The sequence below is a fragment of the Schistocerca serialis genome, chromosome 2 (assembly GCF_023864345.2).
Source record: "Schistocerca serialis cubense isolate TAMUIC-IGC-003099 chromosome 2, iqSchSeri2.2, whole genome shotgun sequence".
Taxonomy (NCBI): domain Eukaryota; kingdom Metazoa; phylum Arthropoda; class Insecta; order Orthoptera; family Acrididae; genus Schistocerca; species Schistocerca serialis.
This window is the reverse complement of record NC_064639.1, coordinates 580,781,569-580,802,314: the sequence shown is the minus strand read 5'-3', so window position 1 is coordinate 580,802,314 and position 20,746 is coordinate 580,781,569. Positions and strand designations below refer to the sequence as shown.

Sequence of the window (20,746 nt, the reverse complement as noted above, 5' to 3'; positions counted from 1 at the left end):
GAACTGCTCAGCCGCAGTGGCCGGCTGTAGTGTAAAATCTTGCCTATTGGGAACTTTTATGATTCTAGGTCAACGGGAAGTACCCTGTAGGTTGTGGTGAGTGAGTTTGCGAGTAAGAAAATATTTGAGACAAATGATCGTATCTTTTGACTGGGTAGACTTAGGTGTTTCACATTTTTACGCGGCTAAGGGACTATAGACCTTAACAAGAAACATAAATGTCATCTTGATCTGTCTATCTGTTCCTGAGAAAAAGGGTTTTGAAAAATCGAACAGACAGACGCACAGACATACTGACAACAAAGTGATCCTACAAGAGTTCCGTTTTTCCGACTGAGATATGAGACCATAAAAATTACAACTGTATACGTGTTGATCAGCATATATTTGATGACATAGGTGTTTCAATTGAAGGAAAAGCAGCGAAAGAAATATCCGAAACGAGATTCCAGCCAGCAATTACCAGTCTCGATCGCTACCGGTTTTTCTACAATCTTTTATGTATTTTACGTTTCGAGGAAATACTTGCGGAAAATGCACCACTACTTAAAAATCTGCGTTGGCCAGGAATCGATCCGAAGCTACCAACGTGATAAGTGATCATTGTCCCATATAGCCACACTGCACTTCGAAAAAAGGAGCTTTAATTTCAAAGTCGATTTTCTTGACAATTTTTGGGAGTTGCATCGAACTTCTTTGGAATATTGATATTTCTGTTATGAACTTCATGTACTATGAATGTAAAAAAAATTGCAAAAATCCAGTTACCGTGTCCCCCCCCCCCCCCCCCCCCCCCCCTCTGAGCACTATGGGACTTAACAGCTATGGTCATCAGTCCCCTAGAACTTAGAACTACTTAAACCTACCTAACCTAAGGACAGCACACAACACCCAGTCATCACTGTGAGCCAAACTCTGAGACGGTGAATAAACTCATCCGCATTGGCTGTTAAAATACTTTTGTTAGAAAGTCAATGCCGGTTTCGCATCAGTAGATATTCATCTTCATGTGGCAGTTTTTCAAAAAGTCGTGGCGCGGTGTAGAAGATGCTTGCAGTCAAGTCCCATCGTTCATGTCTAGATATGGGTCTTGGCTACAAGCAACCACTTAGCCGCGCCATGATTTTTTAAAAAGCTACCACCCCTGTTGATGTGAAACCGGCAGCAACTTTTTAATAAAAGCCTTTTAACAGCCAGAAAATTTTATTCACAACGTGCAGTTTTTTCTCCGGTTGCCCGATCTCTAAAATAAAACTCTGAGAGCTATCAATGAAGGCTTTCACGACCGGGTGTCATAGTTGCTGATGAGTCTTGTCGGCTGTACGGCCGGGGTCGAAGAAACTTTTCATCTACCGACGTTCCGTCCAGAGCTGTGCTGTACATCGTCGGAGGTGCTCTTGGCAAGACTCATCGTCACCAGGTGCACCTGCACAAGCGCCCAGCGCAGCTCTGGACGAAACGTCAGGAGCTGAAAAGTCTCTTCGACCACCGCCGTACAGGCTGGAAGACTCATCAGCAACCCTGAGGGCTAGACTCGTGATTCAGATGTACGGACCCCGCTATTAGGCACTACCTGGCCTCACCTTGTGCAGGAGTCCGCCAGGGCGGCTGCTGTAGAGATGTCCGTCGTTGATGGTGGCGGGCACGCTGTCGTCGGCGTCCAGCACCTCCAGGGACAGCGCGGCGCCGGCCGCCGCCATCCGCCGCCACTGTGGCTGCTCCAGCTGTGGGTCCTCCCGGTCCAGCGGCCGCGACGTGAGAGCCTGCAGCGCGCCGCCCAGTGCCGGCGGGCTCGGACTCACCGAAACTCCGTCCAGTGACGCTGCGCACACCACACACGTGCGGCTGACGGCTGCCAACAGCTACCACTGTACACTAGGCTGCCAGATGAGACCAGCAAATGGAAAGTGAGACGTGAGCAGTCACTGCACATATCGCCAAAATTCGCCCACACGCATAAACTCTGTCACCTGCATAGCAAAGGTGTACTGTCTGCAAGGCGTAGGCTCGTCTGCAAATACCGAAAAGCAGAGCACCATGCGTATCGTCACAGTGGGCAAGCGCAGAATCGCGGTTTGGGCGGGTGGGGAGGGGGGGGGGGGGGGCAGGGTTTGGCGGTGCTCGGTTCCTATTATCGGTTTAGCTCGGATCAGCTGCCATTTGTTTAACCATTCGAACATCTGTTTTGCTGTAGAGATGTTACAGTATATAAGCAAGTTTTGAACGATGAATTCGAGCTGACGCCCAGGCTAATTGCGCGAATCGATTAATTTGTTTTCGAAAAGATTTTAATTGCGCTGAAATTAATGTTCAGGAAATGGGACCGCTTGTATGTGCACCGTTTGTATTCTAAGTACTGAAACACTCACCCTCTTTCGGATTTTACGTGCAAAAACAGTCATCCTTAAACAACACTGGGGTATAACGACACTGATGGTTCAAATCTGGTCCACCGGTGTATCAGAACTTGCTCTCAGATAAATTCTAAAGGTTTAAAAAAAATCTTCCTTCGTTTGGATTTTTGGAGAAAAAAAAGAAAGAAACTTGTTTTCTGGGAGGATTTTGAAACGTGTCACTTTCAAAATTTAAATTTGTACGAATCGGTTCAAACTTTGCACGAAGGTAAATAAATGGATAAAGTCAAAACTATGTCTTTTTTATTCAATAATATTTATCTGTCGTCGACATACGGTGGCTTAAACTCGAGCTAAATGTCGTACGTCAAATTCATTATTACGTGAATTGAATGCGCGAAGAGTGCTTAAAATGATTCAGATGCAAAAAAAATGTATTTTTACGATGAAATTGAAAACTCGCTTTCAAAAATCTAGCTCCATTCGTATCTCATGTGCAGAAAATAAATTCTTGTCGGCGTTTTTACGTGCGCCGCTTCATTGTTTCAAACTTGTGCCAATCGTTTAAAATTTTGTAACACGGTAGACGAATACATGTACTTAATGGTCCGCTATTGTTTTGTGAAAGCTTTATCCGTTGCCACTAAATAACCAACATTGTTCGAAAAATAATAAAAACAAAGCTGTACCGGATCAGTCGTTGCCCGAGTCAACTAAAATCTACACTCCTGGAAATTGAAATAAGAACACCGTGAATTCATTGTCCCAGGAAGGGGAAACTTTATTGACACATTCCTGGGGTCAGATACATCACATGATCACACTGACAGAACCACAGGCACATAGACACAGGCAACAGAGCATGCACAATGGCGGCACTAGTACAGTGTATATCCACCTTTCGCAGCAATGCAGGCTGCTATTCTCCCATGGAGACGATCGTAGAGATGCTGGATGTAGTCCTGTGGAACGGCTTGCCATGCCATTTCCACCTGGCGCCTCAGTTGGACCAGCGTTCGTGCTGGACGTGCAGACCGCGTGAGACGACGCTTCATCCAGTCCCAAACATGCTCAATGGGGGACAGATCCGGAGATCTTGCTGGCCAGGATAGTTGACTTACACCTTCTAGAGCACGTTGGGTGGCACGGGATACATGCGGACGTGCATTGTCCTGTTGGAACAGCAAGTTCCCTTGCCGGTCTAGGAATGGTAGAACGATGGGTTCGATGACGGTTTGGATGTACCGTGCACTATTCAGTGTCCCCTCGACGATCACTAGTGGTGTACGGCCAGTGTAGGAGATCGCTCCATACACCATGATGCCGGGTGTTGGCCCTGTGTGCCTCGGTCGTATGCAGTCCTGATTGTGGCGCTCACCTGCACGGCGCCAAACACGCATACGACCATCATTGGCACCAAGGCAGAAGCGACTCTCATCGCTGAAGACGACACGTCTCCATTCGTCCCTCCATTCACGCCTGTCGCGACACCACTGGAGGCGGGCTGCACGATGTTGGGGCGTGAGCGGAAGACGGCCTAACGGTGTGCGGGACCGTAGCCCAGCTTCATGGAGATGGTTGCGAATGGTCCTCGCCGATACCCCAGGAGCAACAGTGTCCCTAATTTGCTGGGAAGTGGCGGTGCGGTCCCCTACGGCACTGCGTAAGATCCTACGGTTTTGGCGTGCATCCGTGCGTCGCTGCGGTCCGGTCCCAGGTCGACGGGCACGTGCACCTTCCGCCGACCACTGGCGACAACATCGATGTACTGTGGAGACCTCACGCCCCACGTGGTGAGCAATTCGGCGGTACGTCCACCCGGCCTCCCGCATGCCCACTATACGCCCTCGCTCAAAGTCCCTCGACTGCACATACGGTTCACGTCCACGCTGTCGCGGCATGCTACCAGTGTTAAAGACTGCGATGGAGCTCCGTATGCCACGGCAAACTGGCTGATACTGACGGCGGCGGTGCACAAATGCTGCGCAGCTAGCGCCATTCGACGGCCAACGCCGCGGTTCCTGGTGTGTCCGCTGTGCCGTGTGTGTGATCATTGCTTGTACAGCCCTCTCGCAGTGTCCGGAGCAAGTATGGTGGGTCTGACACACCGGTGTCAATGTGTTCTTTTTTCCATTTCCAGGAGTGTATATCAGTTGCCAAGCTATTGCGGTCTAATGTTAAAACTACGGTAGAGTAAAAGTTTGAACCAGAATGAAAAATGTAGCACATAGTGCCCTTGTTTCCCCAGCGCAGTCAGATCTCCTAGCTCCAATGTGTTGGCACAATTGCATCTTGAACTTCATGGATTCATAGCCTAGATCCTTCGTGCAAAATCCACAAGATTCGCCAATCACAGTAAAAAATATATAACATCACAGTGTTTAACAGTATTCTTGTAATAGCTAAAAGAGTCTAGGAGTGAACTAAAAGCGCGAATGTGTCAAGATGTTTTGATTTCAATGTCTTTTAAGCTGACAGAAAAGCCGAAAAACTACTTCCCTTCTCTTATAACCCCTGCTCTGTCCAGGACATACTCGCCTTTTTTGTGCTATGATAAGAGCGTTTTTCACTCTGGTAAGATCTTTGTCGTGATTACTGACCTTTTTCGAGGAAAAGAGGTCTCTTAATGATGTACGTCACATAGTGTGACAACTGTCTCATTTTACATCTGTTTCTTTGACACCCTGAAGTAGGCCAGAACATATCGTAGTCTCAGTGGCTCCGTTCCGTGTCGTATTTCGAGGGTTTGGGCGGGGGGCACAATAAATGGCTGTACTAGACTAGTACGAGGTCGGTCAACATGAAACACTCTGATACAGGACCAACAGCAAGTATTAAGTGGATGATGGAATCTGAAAACGCCTGCAGAACCAGCACCTGCCACAGACGTTGCGGTTTCTCTGCAAACAGGGTTCCGAGTCTCAGAGCAGCTGCTGTTTATGCTCAACGTACAGCAGTGTGCAGACCGCAGAGGCGGGACCCATTGCTTCGGAGTAGAGCAGTCTGCAGGCCATTTCACGTGGTGTTCAGTCGGTTATGGCTTGCTGCAGAGACGGTGAATAAACTTCGCACAGTTTCGTGTATGTTGCCGAAGTCGACCGCTATCTCGCCACCTGCGCAACTTGCATCGCCACGCCGATCTAAAGCTGATGTGCATGAGCCACGAAGTCGTAGTGTCTGCAGGCTCCAAGCGTTTCCTCTGCACCTAGCGCTGCGTTGTGACGTAATTAACTGTGACGCTTTCTTAACTGCAAGCAAGTCGGCGAGTGCTCGTCCGTGTAAAAGCCAGTGAGGCCAGCTCGCGTAGGTAGTAAAAGACGGGGAACGAGTACCGCTCAGTCGCCTTCGCCACGCACCTGCAGTGCTCAATTGTGGATCATTAATTGAGAAATTTTCTCTCCACAGTCGAATCCCGCATGACTTTAGAGAATTATTTTTGTCCAAGAATCGTCTAGGCTATAAGTGGTGACTGTATCAATCACATGAAAACAGTTTGATGGTATGATACTAGCGTCAGTATGGATCGGCGTACTGATATCCAGAGTGCCTCTGGTTGCCAGAGGAATACTATCAATACCAAAAGTTACAGACAATAACTGCGCTTGTACGAATTTGAGACGTACTGTTGCTCTAGAAAGCATTTTCACAAACTACCATGCCCCTCTCTATCGAGTCGATTTGATCTAGCAGGTGGCAAACACCGATTTCATTGAGAACAATGTTCCTGGATATCAGTCCTATAGGACACGCGGGGGATGCATTCGACAGGCAAACTGCAACCCTTTAGCAGTTACCAAGTGATCCTTCAGACCTCTTGGCAGCTCTTCCGTAGCAATGGATTCGACGGCCAGCTCTAGGACCTCATTACAAGTAGTAGTGACGTCGCTACTGAGCATTCGCGGTAGCAGTCCACGGTCCATTACCAACAACAATTATATTATGAAGCTCTACACGATGCGAAAAGCAGATAAACCCACGACACCACATCGTTATATTCTGAACGTTTTCAGATCCGTTGTAGCTGCAGAGCACACTGTCAGTTCCATGTGTTGCGTCCCTCGATTTGTGGCAAATCATTTCATAGCTTCTGAACCACGATAATGCAACTGTTTACACTTCGTTACTTGTTAGAGAATTTTTGACTGGAAACAGTATTGTAATGATGCTTGAGCCTTTATATTCACCAAACATGGTCCTATATGATTTTTGCTGTTCCAAAATATAAATAAAACCTTAAAGGATGTCACTTTACTAGCATAAATGAGACTAACACCGCATCGACGAGAGAGCTACAAGTTATCTCAAAGATCAGGTTGCAGAAGTGGCTTGAGCGTTAGAAAAAGCGCTAACATAAGCGTGAAATATTTAATGCGAACTATTTTGGAGATGATAATGTTGGCGAAGAGGAATATATACGTTTTTTTCAAAAAACAATTACATTTATTATTCGAACGGACTTCGCATGTTTTGGCAATCTTTACATGTCAAATGTGGTGTGGTTCAGTTTTATGGTATCTAGTAACACTTCAGTCACCTTCTTGAGAAAATTTGCTCTCGTTTATTGACTTTGGCCAACGTTTGAACTGTACTGAAGTTCGGAATTGACAAATATAACAGAAGAAAACAATCACCGCTTCATTTGTGAACAGTTCTGACATTCACCCGATGTATTTAGGTAACCTGCCAATAGGCCATAGAAGAAAAAAAAACTGGAAATGTAAGTCTGGCATCTTAATTGGCAAGCATTTTGTTCAAAGTCCAAATTATAACTTTCGTTCCTGGAATACTGCCATTTTCAGCATATTTCTGGAACATGACATGTTGGAAGAACTCGGCTTATAAGGTTTAAGCTACAAACACTCACCGCCAAAAAAAGGCACTTAAGTTATATATTATATGAGGCCCTTGACAAGCGGCCAAGCAGTTGAGCTGCCTGAAACGCCACGCAGCCTCTTTCCTCTAAGATTTCCAGACATCATGGTAAATATTACACCTAACGTTGAGCGTTCTAAATTGATTACTTTGGGATTAGTAGCTAGTTATCAGAAAGAAAACTTTAGTTTCTTATTGTTACAAGAAACTTACGCCTTATGGCAACAAGCTCGCAGCAACTCTTCGGAATGACGATTGCCAACCTCACTGAATGTACTGCAACGGCTCACAAAATTCTGCCACTCTCTCTTAAAATCCACGTTGTCTGTTGTACGATGTGAAGGACAAATAGGACTCTACCATCTAGTTTCTCTTTTGTTTATATTGAGTTTTGGCCCACCAATGAATTCATGTAACAACGTAGAAACAAGTTCACCGTGAACGCCGATGTAGGAACACACTGTCCAGTCACATTAATGTGACAACTTGTCAAGAGCCTGAATAACCATCTTTTGCAGCGCGGACGTAAGGGAAGAGAGTGAGGTTTGGTGGGTAGAGACAGGGATGTGAAGCCATGTCGACTGCAGTGCCGTGGCCAGGTGCAATAGGTTTATCGGTTGAGAATCCGTTGCGCGTAAATCCCGATCGATTATGTCCCAAAGATTCTCGATTTTGTTTACATATAGGTAGTTTGGTGACCAGGGGGAGCGGTAAATTCACCCTGGTTCTCTACGAATCACGCACGTACACTGCGAGGTATGTGGCATGTTGCATTGCCTGCTGGAAGATGCCATCGCGCCGACGAAAAGCAAATTGCTTATAAGGCGGAGATGGTCTGCAGCAGTAGACGCATACTTGTGTTGATCCACTGTGCCTTCCAGAATGACGAGGTCATCCAGGGAACGCCACGAAAACATACCGCAGACAATAACGTTCCCTCCTCCGGGCTGCACCCTGCCGACGATTGTTGCTGGGTGTTTGCTTTCAGACGTTTCACGCCGTACACGCCAATGGACAACTGTCCGAAGGAACATAAAACGTGATTCACCTGATAGGCTACCTGTCCAGTTATGGTACTGGCCTGTAAATTGCACTACTCGTCGCCGGTGAACAGCAGTCAGCATGGGTGCGTGAGCCAGGCACCTGCTGCGGGGACCCACTCGCAGCAACGTTCACTGAACGGTCGTTGAGGACACGATTTGGGTGGCCCCTTACTTCATTGGGGCGCGCAATCGGTCAACAGTGGCACGTCTATTTGCTCGCATCTCCACAGCCGTCGTTTACCCCTGTTATCTATGGCCTGTGGTGCACCCTAGTTGACTTGACGTAGGTTCTGCATGAAGCCAGTTGGCCAAGTTCGGTATACTTTAACCACGGAGGCAAGTCAACAGCTTACAAACTTAGCCGTTTCAGATATGCTTCCACTCTTTGCCCTGAAGCCACTGATCATGACCTTTTGGACATCAGATAGATCGCTCCTTTTTTCCTCATTACGACAACGACTGCACTGTTATCTGCATTACGCCGACACGCCTTATATACCCGTCTACTGTTGCTTATTGCACTTTGACATCGAACATAGGCGGGGGTTACATTAATGTAACTGGACCGTGTATACACACTTGTTTCACATGCTCTGCTCATTCTACGCTTCGCCCGTCTGAAACATTCATTTCTGACCATTGGTTCCTCGTCTCTAAATAGGTCAGGACGCTATACTGCCTGTATAATTTCGATCGTACTGGTTTGTAGCGTCCTACACGTGTCTCGAAGGTGGAAGGTACCAAAACAAGTTTGTGCAACAGTATCCAATTTACAGGCAGACGGTTCGAATTCCTGCGTTGGAAATATCTTCATGTCGTGAGTTAGACAGTGAAGAGTAAGAAGTGTATGAGAGCACAGTTCTAGTTCACCAAATATTGCGTAAGAGAAATTTAGTCCGGTGTCTCTACGCAGTGTCTTATGTAGTGACGAGGAATGCTGGTAGTGATCACTCAAACGCACAGGGAAGCAGAGTTCGTCGTTGCCATAGGTGCCAGTCTAGAGGAAACGCTGTGCGGCAGCACCAGTTTCACTTTCTTCCTGCGCTATCCACCGGATCTTTTTTCGCTCTCCAATTCTACTCTTCCGTGCTGCTTAGGAGCTCTCCGCCTAGCCAGGCTCCGGTGCCTTCCCCCTAGCAGAGGGGCCAGCAGCTTGCATGCTGCTACAGCTGCAGGACACGTACCGTTGAGGCCGGCGTACACTCGGCGGCAGCGCCCCGTCCCCAGACGCGCACACAGAGGCGGCGGGCCCAGCGTCCCGAGCGGCGCGCCGGCTGGCAAGTTCTCCAGCACCCGCAGCGTCGCCTGCCGCCACAGGCACGCCTCCTGCAACACACAACACACCAACTCCACAACTAGTGCTTCACACTTACAGGGTTACAATTGTTGAGCAATATGAAAAGAACCGTAAATTAGTTGCAAACTACGGCGTGCGCACACTTTATTCAATATTTAAACGTCACCACAGATATTCTTATATGGGTTATGACATGTTCGATATGCCTACCATCATTGGCGATGATGTGGCGCAGACGAATGGCGAAATTCTGCATGACCCGCTAATGTGTTGGACCATCGATGCTATCGATGACTCCTGAACGGCTGTTTTCAACTCAGCAATGGTTTTGAGTTTGTTACTGTGCGCCATGTCTTTAATACAGCCCCACAAAAAGGAATTGCATGTGTTCAGATCCGGAGGATATGACGATCAGTCGAGGTCCTTGCCAGAGCCAGAATGCGGTCCCCAAAGTGCCCCTCCAGGACATCAAACACACTCCTGCTTCGATGTTGTCGACCTAAGTCTTGCATGGACCACATCTTGTCGAAATCTGGGTCACTATGGATAATCATCTTCCGAAACCTTCACGTACCGTTCGGCAGTCACTGTGCCGTCAAGGAATATTGCACCGATTATTCCGTGAATGGACACTGCACCCGTTGAGGGTGAAGACACTTCTCGATCGCGAAATGCGGATTCTGAGTACCCAAATGGGCCAATTTTGCTTATTGACAATCCATCCAAATGAAATTGAGATTCGTCGCTAACCCAAACCAAGCATGCGCATACTAATTCCCATCGTGTCCCGCGGCCAACTGTGCAGTTTTAACGCCCTAACGCAAACCGTTCAGATGTTATGACGGTTTTATTTCATACGGTTCCATAATTTTCTCGCTCTAGCTACTACTCAGTTGTACAAAACTTAAGGACAAAAGTAACTATTGCAAGATGTGTCACTCCAAACTAACATAGCTCCATGAAACTCGGACCATACAGGAAAACAACTGCTACGTTATAGTACGGAAGGTCGCTGACAGAAATATGCAATAAGACGAACAGGAATGACGCTTTTATTCAAAGGAAATAATTACACTAAAGTCACCACGATTCATCATGGTCCCCTAAACATTACAAAAGGCGGGACGTGGTCCTGAATAAGGTGGGTGATCACGACGGGCGGAAATGCATACTCTGCAACTTGCTCCCATGCTGGCCAGAAGGTGGGTAAGGAATTCTTACAGTAGTGCGTTTCATGCCTCCACCAATGCGGCTGACAATTGCCGGATGGTCATTGATACATGTGAACGTGTTGCAATAAGTCTCCATAGTGTATTTTACATTTGTTCCGTAGGATTTAAGGCAAGCGAACGGGCATGCTAGTCCAGTCACCAAATATCCTCTCGAACCAAGAGGTCTTCCATCTCCACAGTTGGATGCGGTCGCACATTGTCATCCACAAAAGTGACGTAGGGGCCGATTGCACCCCTGAAAAGACTCACATGGAAAAGCAGTACAGTGTCACACTAACGCTGACTGGTGAGTTGAGGCGTCAGGGGTGGCCGAGCAGTTCTAGGCGCTACAGTCTGGAGCCGCGCAACCGCTACGGTCGCAGATTCGAATCCTGCCTCAGGCATGGATGTGGGTGATGTCCTTAGGTTGGTTAGGTTTAAGTAGCTCTAAGTTATAGGTGATGGATGACCTCAGAAGTTAAGTCCCATAGCGCTCAGAGCCATTTGAACCATTTTATGGTGAGTTTACCGCGTCCAAACATCTGGAGACCAGTATGTCCATTAAACATCATGAGACAGATACTTTCCTCGTTATATTTTGCACAACGTTGTACATTATTTTCCTGTCTCTCCGAGGCAGCTGACACGTGTTTGTGAGAATTCGATCCACTCAGGGATGACTGGATCGTTATTCACAAGAAACAATGAGTGCTATCAACTAGGGATCTAAATTTGATTCCATATTTCTAGATTTCCAGAAGGATTGTGACATCGTTCATCACAAGCGTCCTCTAATCAAATTGGGTGCCTTTGGAGTATAGTCTCAATTGTCCGACTGGATTCGTGATTTCACAGTTCGTAGTTTTTTACGGCAAGTCACTAGTGAAATGTAAGTGATATCTGACTTTCCCAAAGGAGCGTTACAGGCCTTCGGTTCTTAACCTATATACACTTAGTTTGTTTGAAGATGATGCTCTCATTTAAAAAAAATGGTTCAAATGGCTCTGAGCACTATGGGACTTAGCTTCTGGGGTCATCAGTCCCCTAGAACTTAGAACTACTTAAACCTAACTAACCTAAGGACACCACACACATCCATGCCCGAGGCAGGATTCGAACCTGCGACCGTAGCGGTCGCGCGGTTCCAGACTGTAGCGCCTAGAACCGCTCGGCCACTCCGGCCGGCTTACAATTATGTAGATAACTTTGTGGGAGCGGTGAAACAAAGACTACGTTTTATTGGTGGAACCCACAGAAGAGGCAGAAAAATCTTCTACAGAGACTTCCTATGCTATCCTTGTCATTCTATTTCCAAACCGCGCTAGGCGTTATTGGTTTCTTATCAGGTAGGACTCACAGAGGAAAAATTTCAAAGGACGTCAACTCGTCTTGTATTATTATGAAATAGAGGAGAGAGTGTTGTGGATATGATAAGGGAGTTCGGATGGGAATTCGTAAAGTTCTTTCGGATGCGTCTAGATCTCTTCATGGAATTCCAATCAGCGACTTTCTACTCCGAATGCCAAAATGCTTTCTTCATTCACACCTACATGGGGAGAAATGGGTATCGCTATAAAATAAGAAACTACATTTTTCCCACACACTATTCTAGAGCGAAACGATCGAGAAATAGAAAGTGGTTCTGTTATCATATGCCAAGCACTTAAGTATGAATTTCGGAGTAACCATAAAGATGTAGATGTGCTTTGCACCGCCAGTTTTTCACCTGCAGCGGGAACAAAGGTGGTGGATGAATTTCAAGCCAGCAGATACACGCCTGTGTCGTGGCGTAAACTTTAAACCTCTTCCCATTGTATGAGGGGGACTCCATGCTCTTTATATAACTGATGAGGATTTCTAACAGTCCTTATGCTCTTTATAAAACTGATGAGGATTTCAAAACACCAACGTCCATCGCTCCGCGATTTCAACATATTATGATAAACGCAGTCATGCTTCATCAGAAAAAAAAGGCTAGCAGTTGTGAATTAACCTTTCCTCCGTGCACAAATTTCAGTAGGTAGCTGCAGCAGCGACGTCGGACAACACTACCTGAATGGGTCAGTCGATGCCCCACTGTTCGCTGTAAGGTGTGGATTTGAGTTTGTGCCCAGGTCAGTGACACTTGCCGCTGACATACCGCTGTGAAATTCTAAATATTGCAACAAATTCTCACATTTCTTTCCTTCATCCGTCCTAGCTCGTCTAGTTAGTTTCCCGGTTGAAACGAATACGCCACTTGTCAAAGTGTCCGCGCAACGCACCGGAGTATCATACGGCCATCAGAGGTGGCTTTCTGGGGTACTGGAAGCCGCGCAACGCCGGAAACCGTTTCCATCGTGCATGGAATACCCTCTACTACAGATCACAGAAGCAACTCTGCTAAGCGTATTAGACAATGAAATACATAAATTAACATACGTATCGTTCTTATCTCTCGACGAGAAAGCTTATCTACTAGCAACTATAAGAAGAGAAACCTCGTCCTAAAGATGAAGAGAGAATGCTAGACACATCGTTAGTTCAAAATAGAGGACAATACCACATCTAAATTTAAAGATGTCGTCTGTAGTAACACATTCTCTTAAAATGAGACACACTGTACTTCGTACGTAGCAGCTGGCTAAACTGAAGCACTCCCGCTGGAGTAAACAAGTGGTATAATAATAATAATAATAATTTCGTGTGGTTCTGCAGCCTGGTCCAAGTGTTTCAAATTGGAGACTACTTCGGCGATTTGTGTGTCCCTGACGTACCACATTAATCCTCCCTGGGAAAGATGGTACGCAGTTTAACTGGAAATCCGAACCACACGTAGTTACTGGTGATTCTTCACATCAGTTAGAGGAAAAGATTAGGTTAAAGGTAGACAAAAAATGTCGGTGGTTTGACCGGGAATCGATTCCGCGGTTGCTAAGTTCTCCAGCACGCGTTTAACCACTGGAGCTGATCCGACGACCGAGGAGTAAGGATTTATAATTATAAGAGATGGCAGGAGGCGGGCTTCCCAACAGCTTCTTGTTTCGGCTGCCGTGGCTTACTGCGTCTCCCTGTACTCATCCTCCCCTCTGCTGCCAGTTGGTTGTAATAACTGTCAAACATTACCCTTTATTCTCTGTTGGCCTAGTAGCTGAAATAAATAATGTTCTCATCTGTTGATGTGCAAATCTACTGTTATTACAGAATGAATATACTGGAAATTTTAAACATTTGAATAGCAGTGGTTTCTGCCTCGAAGCACCATTTTATTAATTTTTTTTATTTGAATTACTAGTGCCTTTCGCATGAAAACACCGATGTTATTGCGTAACAAAGACCTCTAGGTGTATACCTGGGTACTTCTACTCATGTACTGCATTGTAGCAGTCATTTACAAGGTTCAAGGTTCTACGTAATCGTACGAGATCGCGACGTGTGTTTTTTTCCGTAGCGACCATGTTCAGGAAATCATAGACAGGGAGAGCCCAACATAGCTAAAGTTTTTGCACCGCGAATTTCGGTTTGTAGTACTGCTTTTATGACTGGTTTCGAAATGAAACCACTGGGGCAGTACGTACTTTTGATACAAACTTTTAAATTATAGGTTCATTTTTGCTTGTTACTTAGGATTGCAATTCTTTTAGGTATTATGAGGTAATGGGACTTTCGAGATGTGGGATTGTGTGCGAAATTGTCTTCAAATATATCACATGAAATGATTGGCGATTGAAAACCGTGAGAACCTTATGTCCCAGTGGACTCAAAGTGAAAACGCGTCCTTAAAACAATTGATTATTTACTTTTTTCTAATTTCTACTTGTATTCGTTGCTTACTATGATAGTAAAGATTAATTTTGCGAAAAAATTTAAAATAATATTTTTTTCGTATTGGTGGGACTCAAAGGGTTAAGAGAAAGAACCATATCAGAGAGCTCCAACTAAGTAGAACTGTTCCAGTGCCTTTAGAGTTGTGAGATTTTTGACGTTACTTAGAGGGGAGACTCCTGAGGACGGAGGAGAAACAAAGAAAAGGAACGTTAAAACTTGACATTCCGTCAACGACGTGGAGAACGATGGAAGAGCAGATGGAATCAAAAAAATTCTGCTGTGTATTACTATTCGCTGAATTAATTAGTGATGCGTATCCAGAACTTAATGAAAACTCGGAGCTCAATCAACTTCTTTTTGTAACTTAAGCAAATCTAAGGAACCCAGAAGTACAATAAAACCATATTCTATGGCTACAGGCTTTTTAGGCCACTGGTAGCACCTTAGTAGCACGGTAGCAGGCGTAGATAAAAAGGATTTAAGGTCACGATTAGTGTAATCATTGAAGTGAAGCTTAGGCTTAATAAGGATGAGCGTGATATAATCGGTGATCTATAAAAAGGAGCTGGAGCGAGGACGGTAAATCGCAGAATCCCCGAATTAATATGGTCAGTACGGGAATTGAACCCTGATCTTCAGGATAAATTATTATTTCACACTCGGAATAATTACTGCGTTTAGACTCCATTTCGCCGACTAGCGTCTCTAACCTACTCCAGTGACCCTCCTGCGGAAAGTGTACCTAAAGTTCAACGTGTCGGCCCTGACGAATCTTCATATAATCGCGAGGTGAAGGATGGGTTGAAGGCAGATTGAAATATTCCGCGACCTTCCGTTTTCCAGACAAGCGCTTTACCACCAAATCACCAGGACACGCATTTCACTGCTGATAGAAGTTCCTAGTCCAAGGACCATACGCCGGTGGTTACTAAAGCTAGCGACAATTTGTAGTTAAAGTAACAAACAAAGTGAATAAATTGTTGGACTGAAGGAGTCTGAAATAAATACATATAGTGAGCGACTATCATAAGCTCGGAATTGGATATGCTGTTAACGTCTGTCTACTTCCCCGCAGAAAGGAGACGCCGAGGATGTTACCTTAACGGCCAGCATTTCGACATTGATGAATGCCTACCGAACATGCTATCGCCCGCCACCCCGAATCCATTCGTCAGGGTAGCTACATCATCAACGTTTTGTGGACGGGTAACTTATTTGCGAAGGAGATAGTAGACACGAAGAAAGGAAAGGATGTATTGCATACTATCATAAATCACTGCTGTTCATTTACTGACTTGTTGGATTTTCGCTTACTAGGATATCTAACGATGTGAATGATTTATTTATGCTTATTTCTGCCTTTAGAACTCTTGGAACTCCCGACATCCAATTAGCGTCCTGGAAGTTTATAAAGCTTTTTAATTTTTATTTATGTAGATTGTAGTGTCCTCATATTAGCGTCTACTTATATACAATCAGGATGGCTGGACCTTGCAGGTTATGAAATTCTATCCGAGTAACCGTAAACACTAGCATATACGCAACAAATTTAGAAATGTTCGTTAACTCTTCAGCTTCCACCTGTCATGAAAATAATGTTATGGTAATGCGTCATTAAAGTGTCAGAGCGACATCAGTTCTTAAAGAAAATGTAACAGAGAATTTGCGGAATCGTGACACATGCTGCATTATGTTATATGGTTCCATTTAATAGTTCAGACGACTCTTATTCAAGTAAGCATGCAACGATTACACGTATCTTGTTAATTTTGGCTTGGTGCTGTGGAGCACATACAACATAGATGATAAAACACATAAAATTAATAAATATTGTTATTCATTCCTTTAAAACGAGATACTTTGACTAACAGATATATGAGTCGAGCTATTTTTTTGTGATTCGCCGCCAGTTTAAACAGGGAGACCTTTCGGTGAATCTTTCTCTGGAAGATTTTTTATGCTACTGGGGATTCCGTACAACAGAAACTCATTTGTGGCGAGGCATTCATAATGCAGCGGCAGCCAGGGAGTAATTTAGCGGTTAACTTTTATTTTTTAATTGGGGACAGTTTCCATTTCGTGGAGCGCCAACTTCATTTCTTAGTTGGCTGCTCATCTAGGGTGGCTGGAATTTTCGGTAAAAGAGGACGAGGGATGTGTGCAGAGACAATGAAGGGAGAAACAGAAGATTCGCACGACACAGAATTGAGCGACATGTTAGCTGCGTGTAGCACCCGTCGCCTAAACTGGTGAATAAGTAGGCAGTAGCCGAAGACTGCATGCTACAGCTTGTCGGTCACTCGCAAGCTTCTTCGTTTCCGACGAGCAGCACTAAGCTGCGACATCAAGACGCGGCACTGAAGTATCTGACGTTTGGAACCCCAACTGAGTAAAATCTTCAACACCGGTTCCATGCAGTTGTCTCGTATAATGAACATAAAGCTGTCATCGACTTGAAATTACTTTAACAGACAAGGTTTTTCTGGAAGCGGTATACTCTTGCCTCCTACGATCTTTGAACTGATTTAACTACACTCCTGGAAATTGAAATAAGAACACCGTGAATTCATTGTCCCAGGAAGGGGAAACTATATTGACACATTCCTGGGGTCAGATACATCACATGATCACAATGACAGAACCACAGGCACATAGACACAGGCAATAGAGCATGCACAATGTCGGCACTAGTACAGTGTATATCCACCTTTCGCAGCAATGCAGGCTGCTATTCTCCCATGGAGACGATCGTAGAGATGCTGGATGTAGTCCTGTGGAACGGCTTGCCACGCCATTTCCACCTGGCGCCTCAGTTGGACCAGCGTTCGTGCTGGACCTGCAGACCGCGTGCGACGACGCTTCATCCAGTCCCAAACATGCTCAATGGGGGACAGATCCGGAGATCTTGCTGGCCAGGGTAGTTGACTTACACCTTCTAGAGCACGTTGGGTGGCACGGGATACATGCGGACGTGCATTGTCCTGTTGGAACAGCAAGTTCCCTTGCCAGTCTAGGAATGGTAGAACGATGGGTTCGATGACGGTTTGGATGTACCGTGCACTATTCAGTGTCCCCTCGACGATCACCAGTGGTGTACGGCCAGTGTAGGAGATCGCTCCCCACACCATGATGCCGGGTGTTGGCCCTGTGTGCCTCGGTCGTATGCAGTCCTGATTGTGGCGCTCACCTGCACGGCGCCAAACACGCATACGACCATCATTGGCACCAAGGCAGAAGCGACTCTCATCGCTGAAAACGACACGTCTCCATTCGTCCCACCATTCACGCCTGTCGCGACACCACTGGAGGCGGGCTGCACGATGTTGGGGCGTGAGCGGAAGACGGCCTAACGGTGTGCGGGACCGTGGTCCAGCTTCATGGAGACGGTTGCGAATGGTCCTCGCCGATACCCCAGGAGCAACAGTGTCCCTAATTTGCTGGGAAGTGGCGGTGCGGTCCCCTACGGCACTGCGTAGGATCCTACGGTCTTGGCGTGCATCCGTGCGTCGCTGCGGTCCGGTCCCAGGTCGACGGGCACGTGCACCTTCCGCCGACCACTGGCGACAACATCGATGTACTGCGGAGACCTCACGCCCCACGTGTTGAGCAATTCGGCGGTACGTCCACCCGGCCTCCCGCATGCCCACTATATGCCCTCGCTCAAAGTCCGTCAACTGCACATACGGTTCACGTCCACGCTGTCGCGGCATGCTACCAGTGTTAAAGACTGCGATGGAGCTCCGTATGCCACGGCAAACTGGCTGACACTGACGGCGGCGGTGCACAAATGCTGCGCAGCTAGCGCCATTCGACGGCCAACACCGCGGTTCCTGGTGTGTCCGCTGTGCCGTGCGTGTGATCATTGCTTGTACAGCCCTCTCGCAGTGTCCGGAGCAAGTATGGTGGGTCTGACACACCGGTGTCAATGTGTTCTTTTTTCCATTTCCAGGAGTGTAGATATTACAGGGTTATTTACACTTTAACTCAGAACGACGTCATAACTTGTCATTCATGAGACCAACGAGTCATGTCCAGAGGTGAAAGATGCGATATGTGACAGAAAAAAAATCTAGTCCTCAACCCTAGACCTTGTGATTTGTAGTCAGACATCACTTAGCAACCAAGACACACAATGAAGCAGTCGTCAACCGAAGATTGGTTTTAATAGTACACTGGAGGTGGTCGTTCCCTGTTTCCCTCTGGACTTTGAACAGACTTTCCCAGCCATTTATCGAGGAACCTATAGTGTAACAACACTGAGCCAGGTTGCAATTTGAGATTTTTCCACTTAGAAATGATTATCAAAAGTAAAAGAAGAGACAAGTGACAGGAGAAAACAACTTCTTTATTACTAAGCGGATATCCTGGAACTCGGAACTCTAAGCGGCGGCAGCTAACTTGTAATGGAGGAGGAGGAGATTAGTGTTTAACGTCCCGTCGACAACGAGGTCATTAGAGACGGAGCGCAAGCTCGGGTGAGGGAAGGATGTGGAAGGAAATCGGCCGTGCTCTTTCAAAGGAACCATCCCGGCATTTGCCTGAAGCGATTTAGGGAAATCACGGAAAACCTAAATCAGGATGGCCGGAGACGGGATTGAACCGTCGTCCTCCCGAATGCGAGTCCAGTGTGCTAACCACTGCGCCACCTCGCTCGGTAACTTGTAATGGCTTCCAGGGTAACAAAAGTTAGATTTTCAATATATCTCATAGTTATTGACCGAAAATAAAATTTTTTAATGCTATCGTAAGGAAACTATTAAGAAGCGTAATCATATTTTAAATATTTAACACGATAACACAAATATTACAGTTACAAACTGCGTATCTATCTTGAGGCAGACTAGCTGACCCGCAAATACCCGGACTTAATTCATCCAGTATTTTAGAATGAGAGCAATCGTTAAGAAACTTTTTCTTGTTCACAACCACCACCAAACGATGAAGGAAAGCAAAGTTAATCACATAATAAATTTACGCTGTCCATGCAGAAGAATTCAGCATCAGACACGACGTTTTAATTTATTGCTTCTTTACCAATGACTCCATTCGCAACAAAATTTGTAGACAGTATCCACATACACCACTGAATGTACCTGCCAAATTATATCATTTTATGACACATAATTCTGAAGATTTGACATTATAGACATTTAGATCTGTGAAAAACCAGATTGTGCTTCAAATGGTGCCCAGTATAACTTCAGCATCAGACATCTTTTAATTTGTTACTACTTTACTACTAACTCTATTCGCAGTATACTTTGCAGATAGTTTCTGTATATATCACTGAATGTACCAGCATAATTATATCATACTACGACACACAGTTCAGGGGATATGACCTCATAAACATTGAGATGAGTAGAAAACTTGATATTGCTTAAAATGAAGTGCAAATTACCTAGGCTGTTTTCATCCAGTGTTTCATTATGAGAGCACTTAGTAACTTTCAACAAACTTTAAGCATGATTTCAAAACTTTCCTAAACTTTTTCTTGCTTCATGGTTAACATCAAATATTTAAATCAGAAGTTTGACGCTGTTTTATACGTGGGAGTTCGATTCTGTAAAAACTCAGGGTTTACTAGGTACTAAGATAAAAAACTCGGACGTCTCCAATTGCAATCTGACACTTAGCCACGTAGACTTTTAGCAACCGAAGATAAAAAACTTGACGCGACATAAATCATTCAACAGGCAGCCAACATTGTGTGGGATCCCTGCATCCTCGATGTAGACCAACAGTTCAGTGCGATATTACCTCTCAACTTTACTAGAACACGTTTTTCAATATATCCGAGATACCATGCATTATTTCAGTTTGTTCAGCATAAACATGACAAAACCGAACGGTCTCTTTAACGTTTACATTTCGATCCCGTACCGCGATAGAAGGAAACAATGTAATAAGACACCTAGGATGACGAATGAATATAGGGATGAATATAAATTTCACAGGAATAGAAGACTAACATAATCAATAGTATGAAAGTGCATTTCATACATCCCTTTGCAAAAGAAAGCGGAGGTGAAGAAGAAGAAGAAAAACAAGAAAAAGAAGACGTGCAGTGAACATACTTTTTGAAAACTGTGGATCGCTTATAATGATGGCACATCACGACGAGATCGAAAGAAATGGAAAAGGGAGGTATTTACAATCGTG

The 20,746-nt window shown here is 45.5% G+C and overlaps 1 protein-coding gene across 1 annotated transcript in view; it reads right to left on the bottom strand.

The window, feature by feature from the left end:
- Positions 1 to 20,746, bottom strand: part of LOC126456245 (uncharacterized) — a 410,153-nt gene that overhangs the window by 149,942 nt on the left and 239,465 nt on the right. The window contains exons 4-5 of the mRNA XM_050091997.1: positions 9,454 to 9,595; positions 1,584 to 1,822 (exon numbers count right to left, since the gene is read on the bottom strand). Coding sequence (XP_049947954.1) covers positions 1,584 to 1,822; positions 9,454 to 9,595 — 381 coding nt within the window. The remainder of the gene's footprint in view (positions 1 to 1,583; positions 1,823 to 9,453; positions 9,596 to 20,746) is intronic.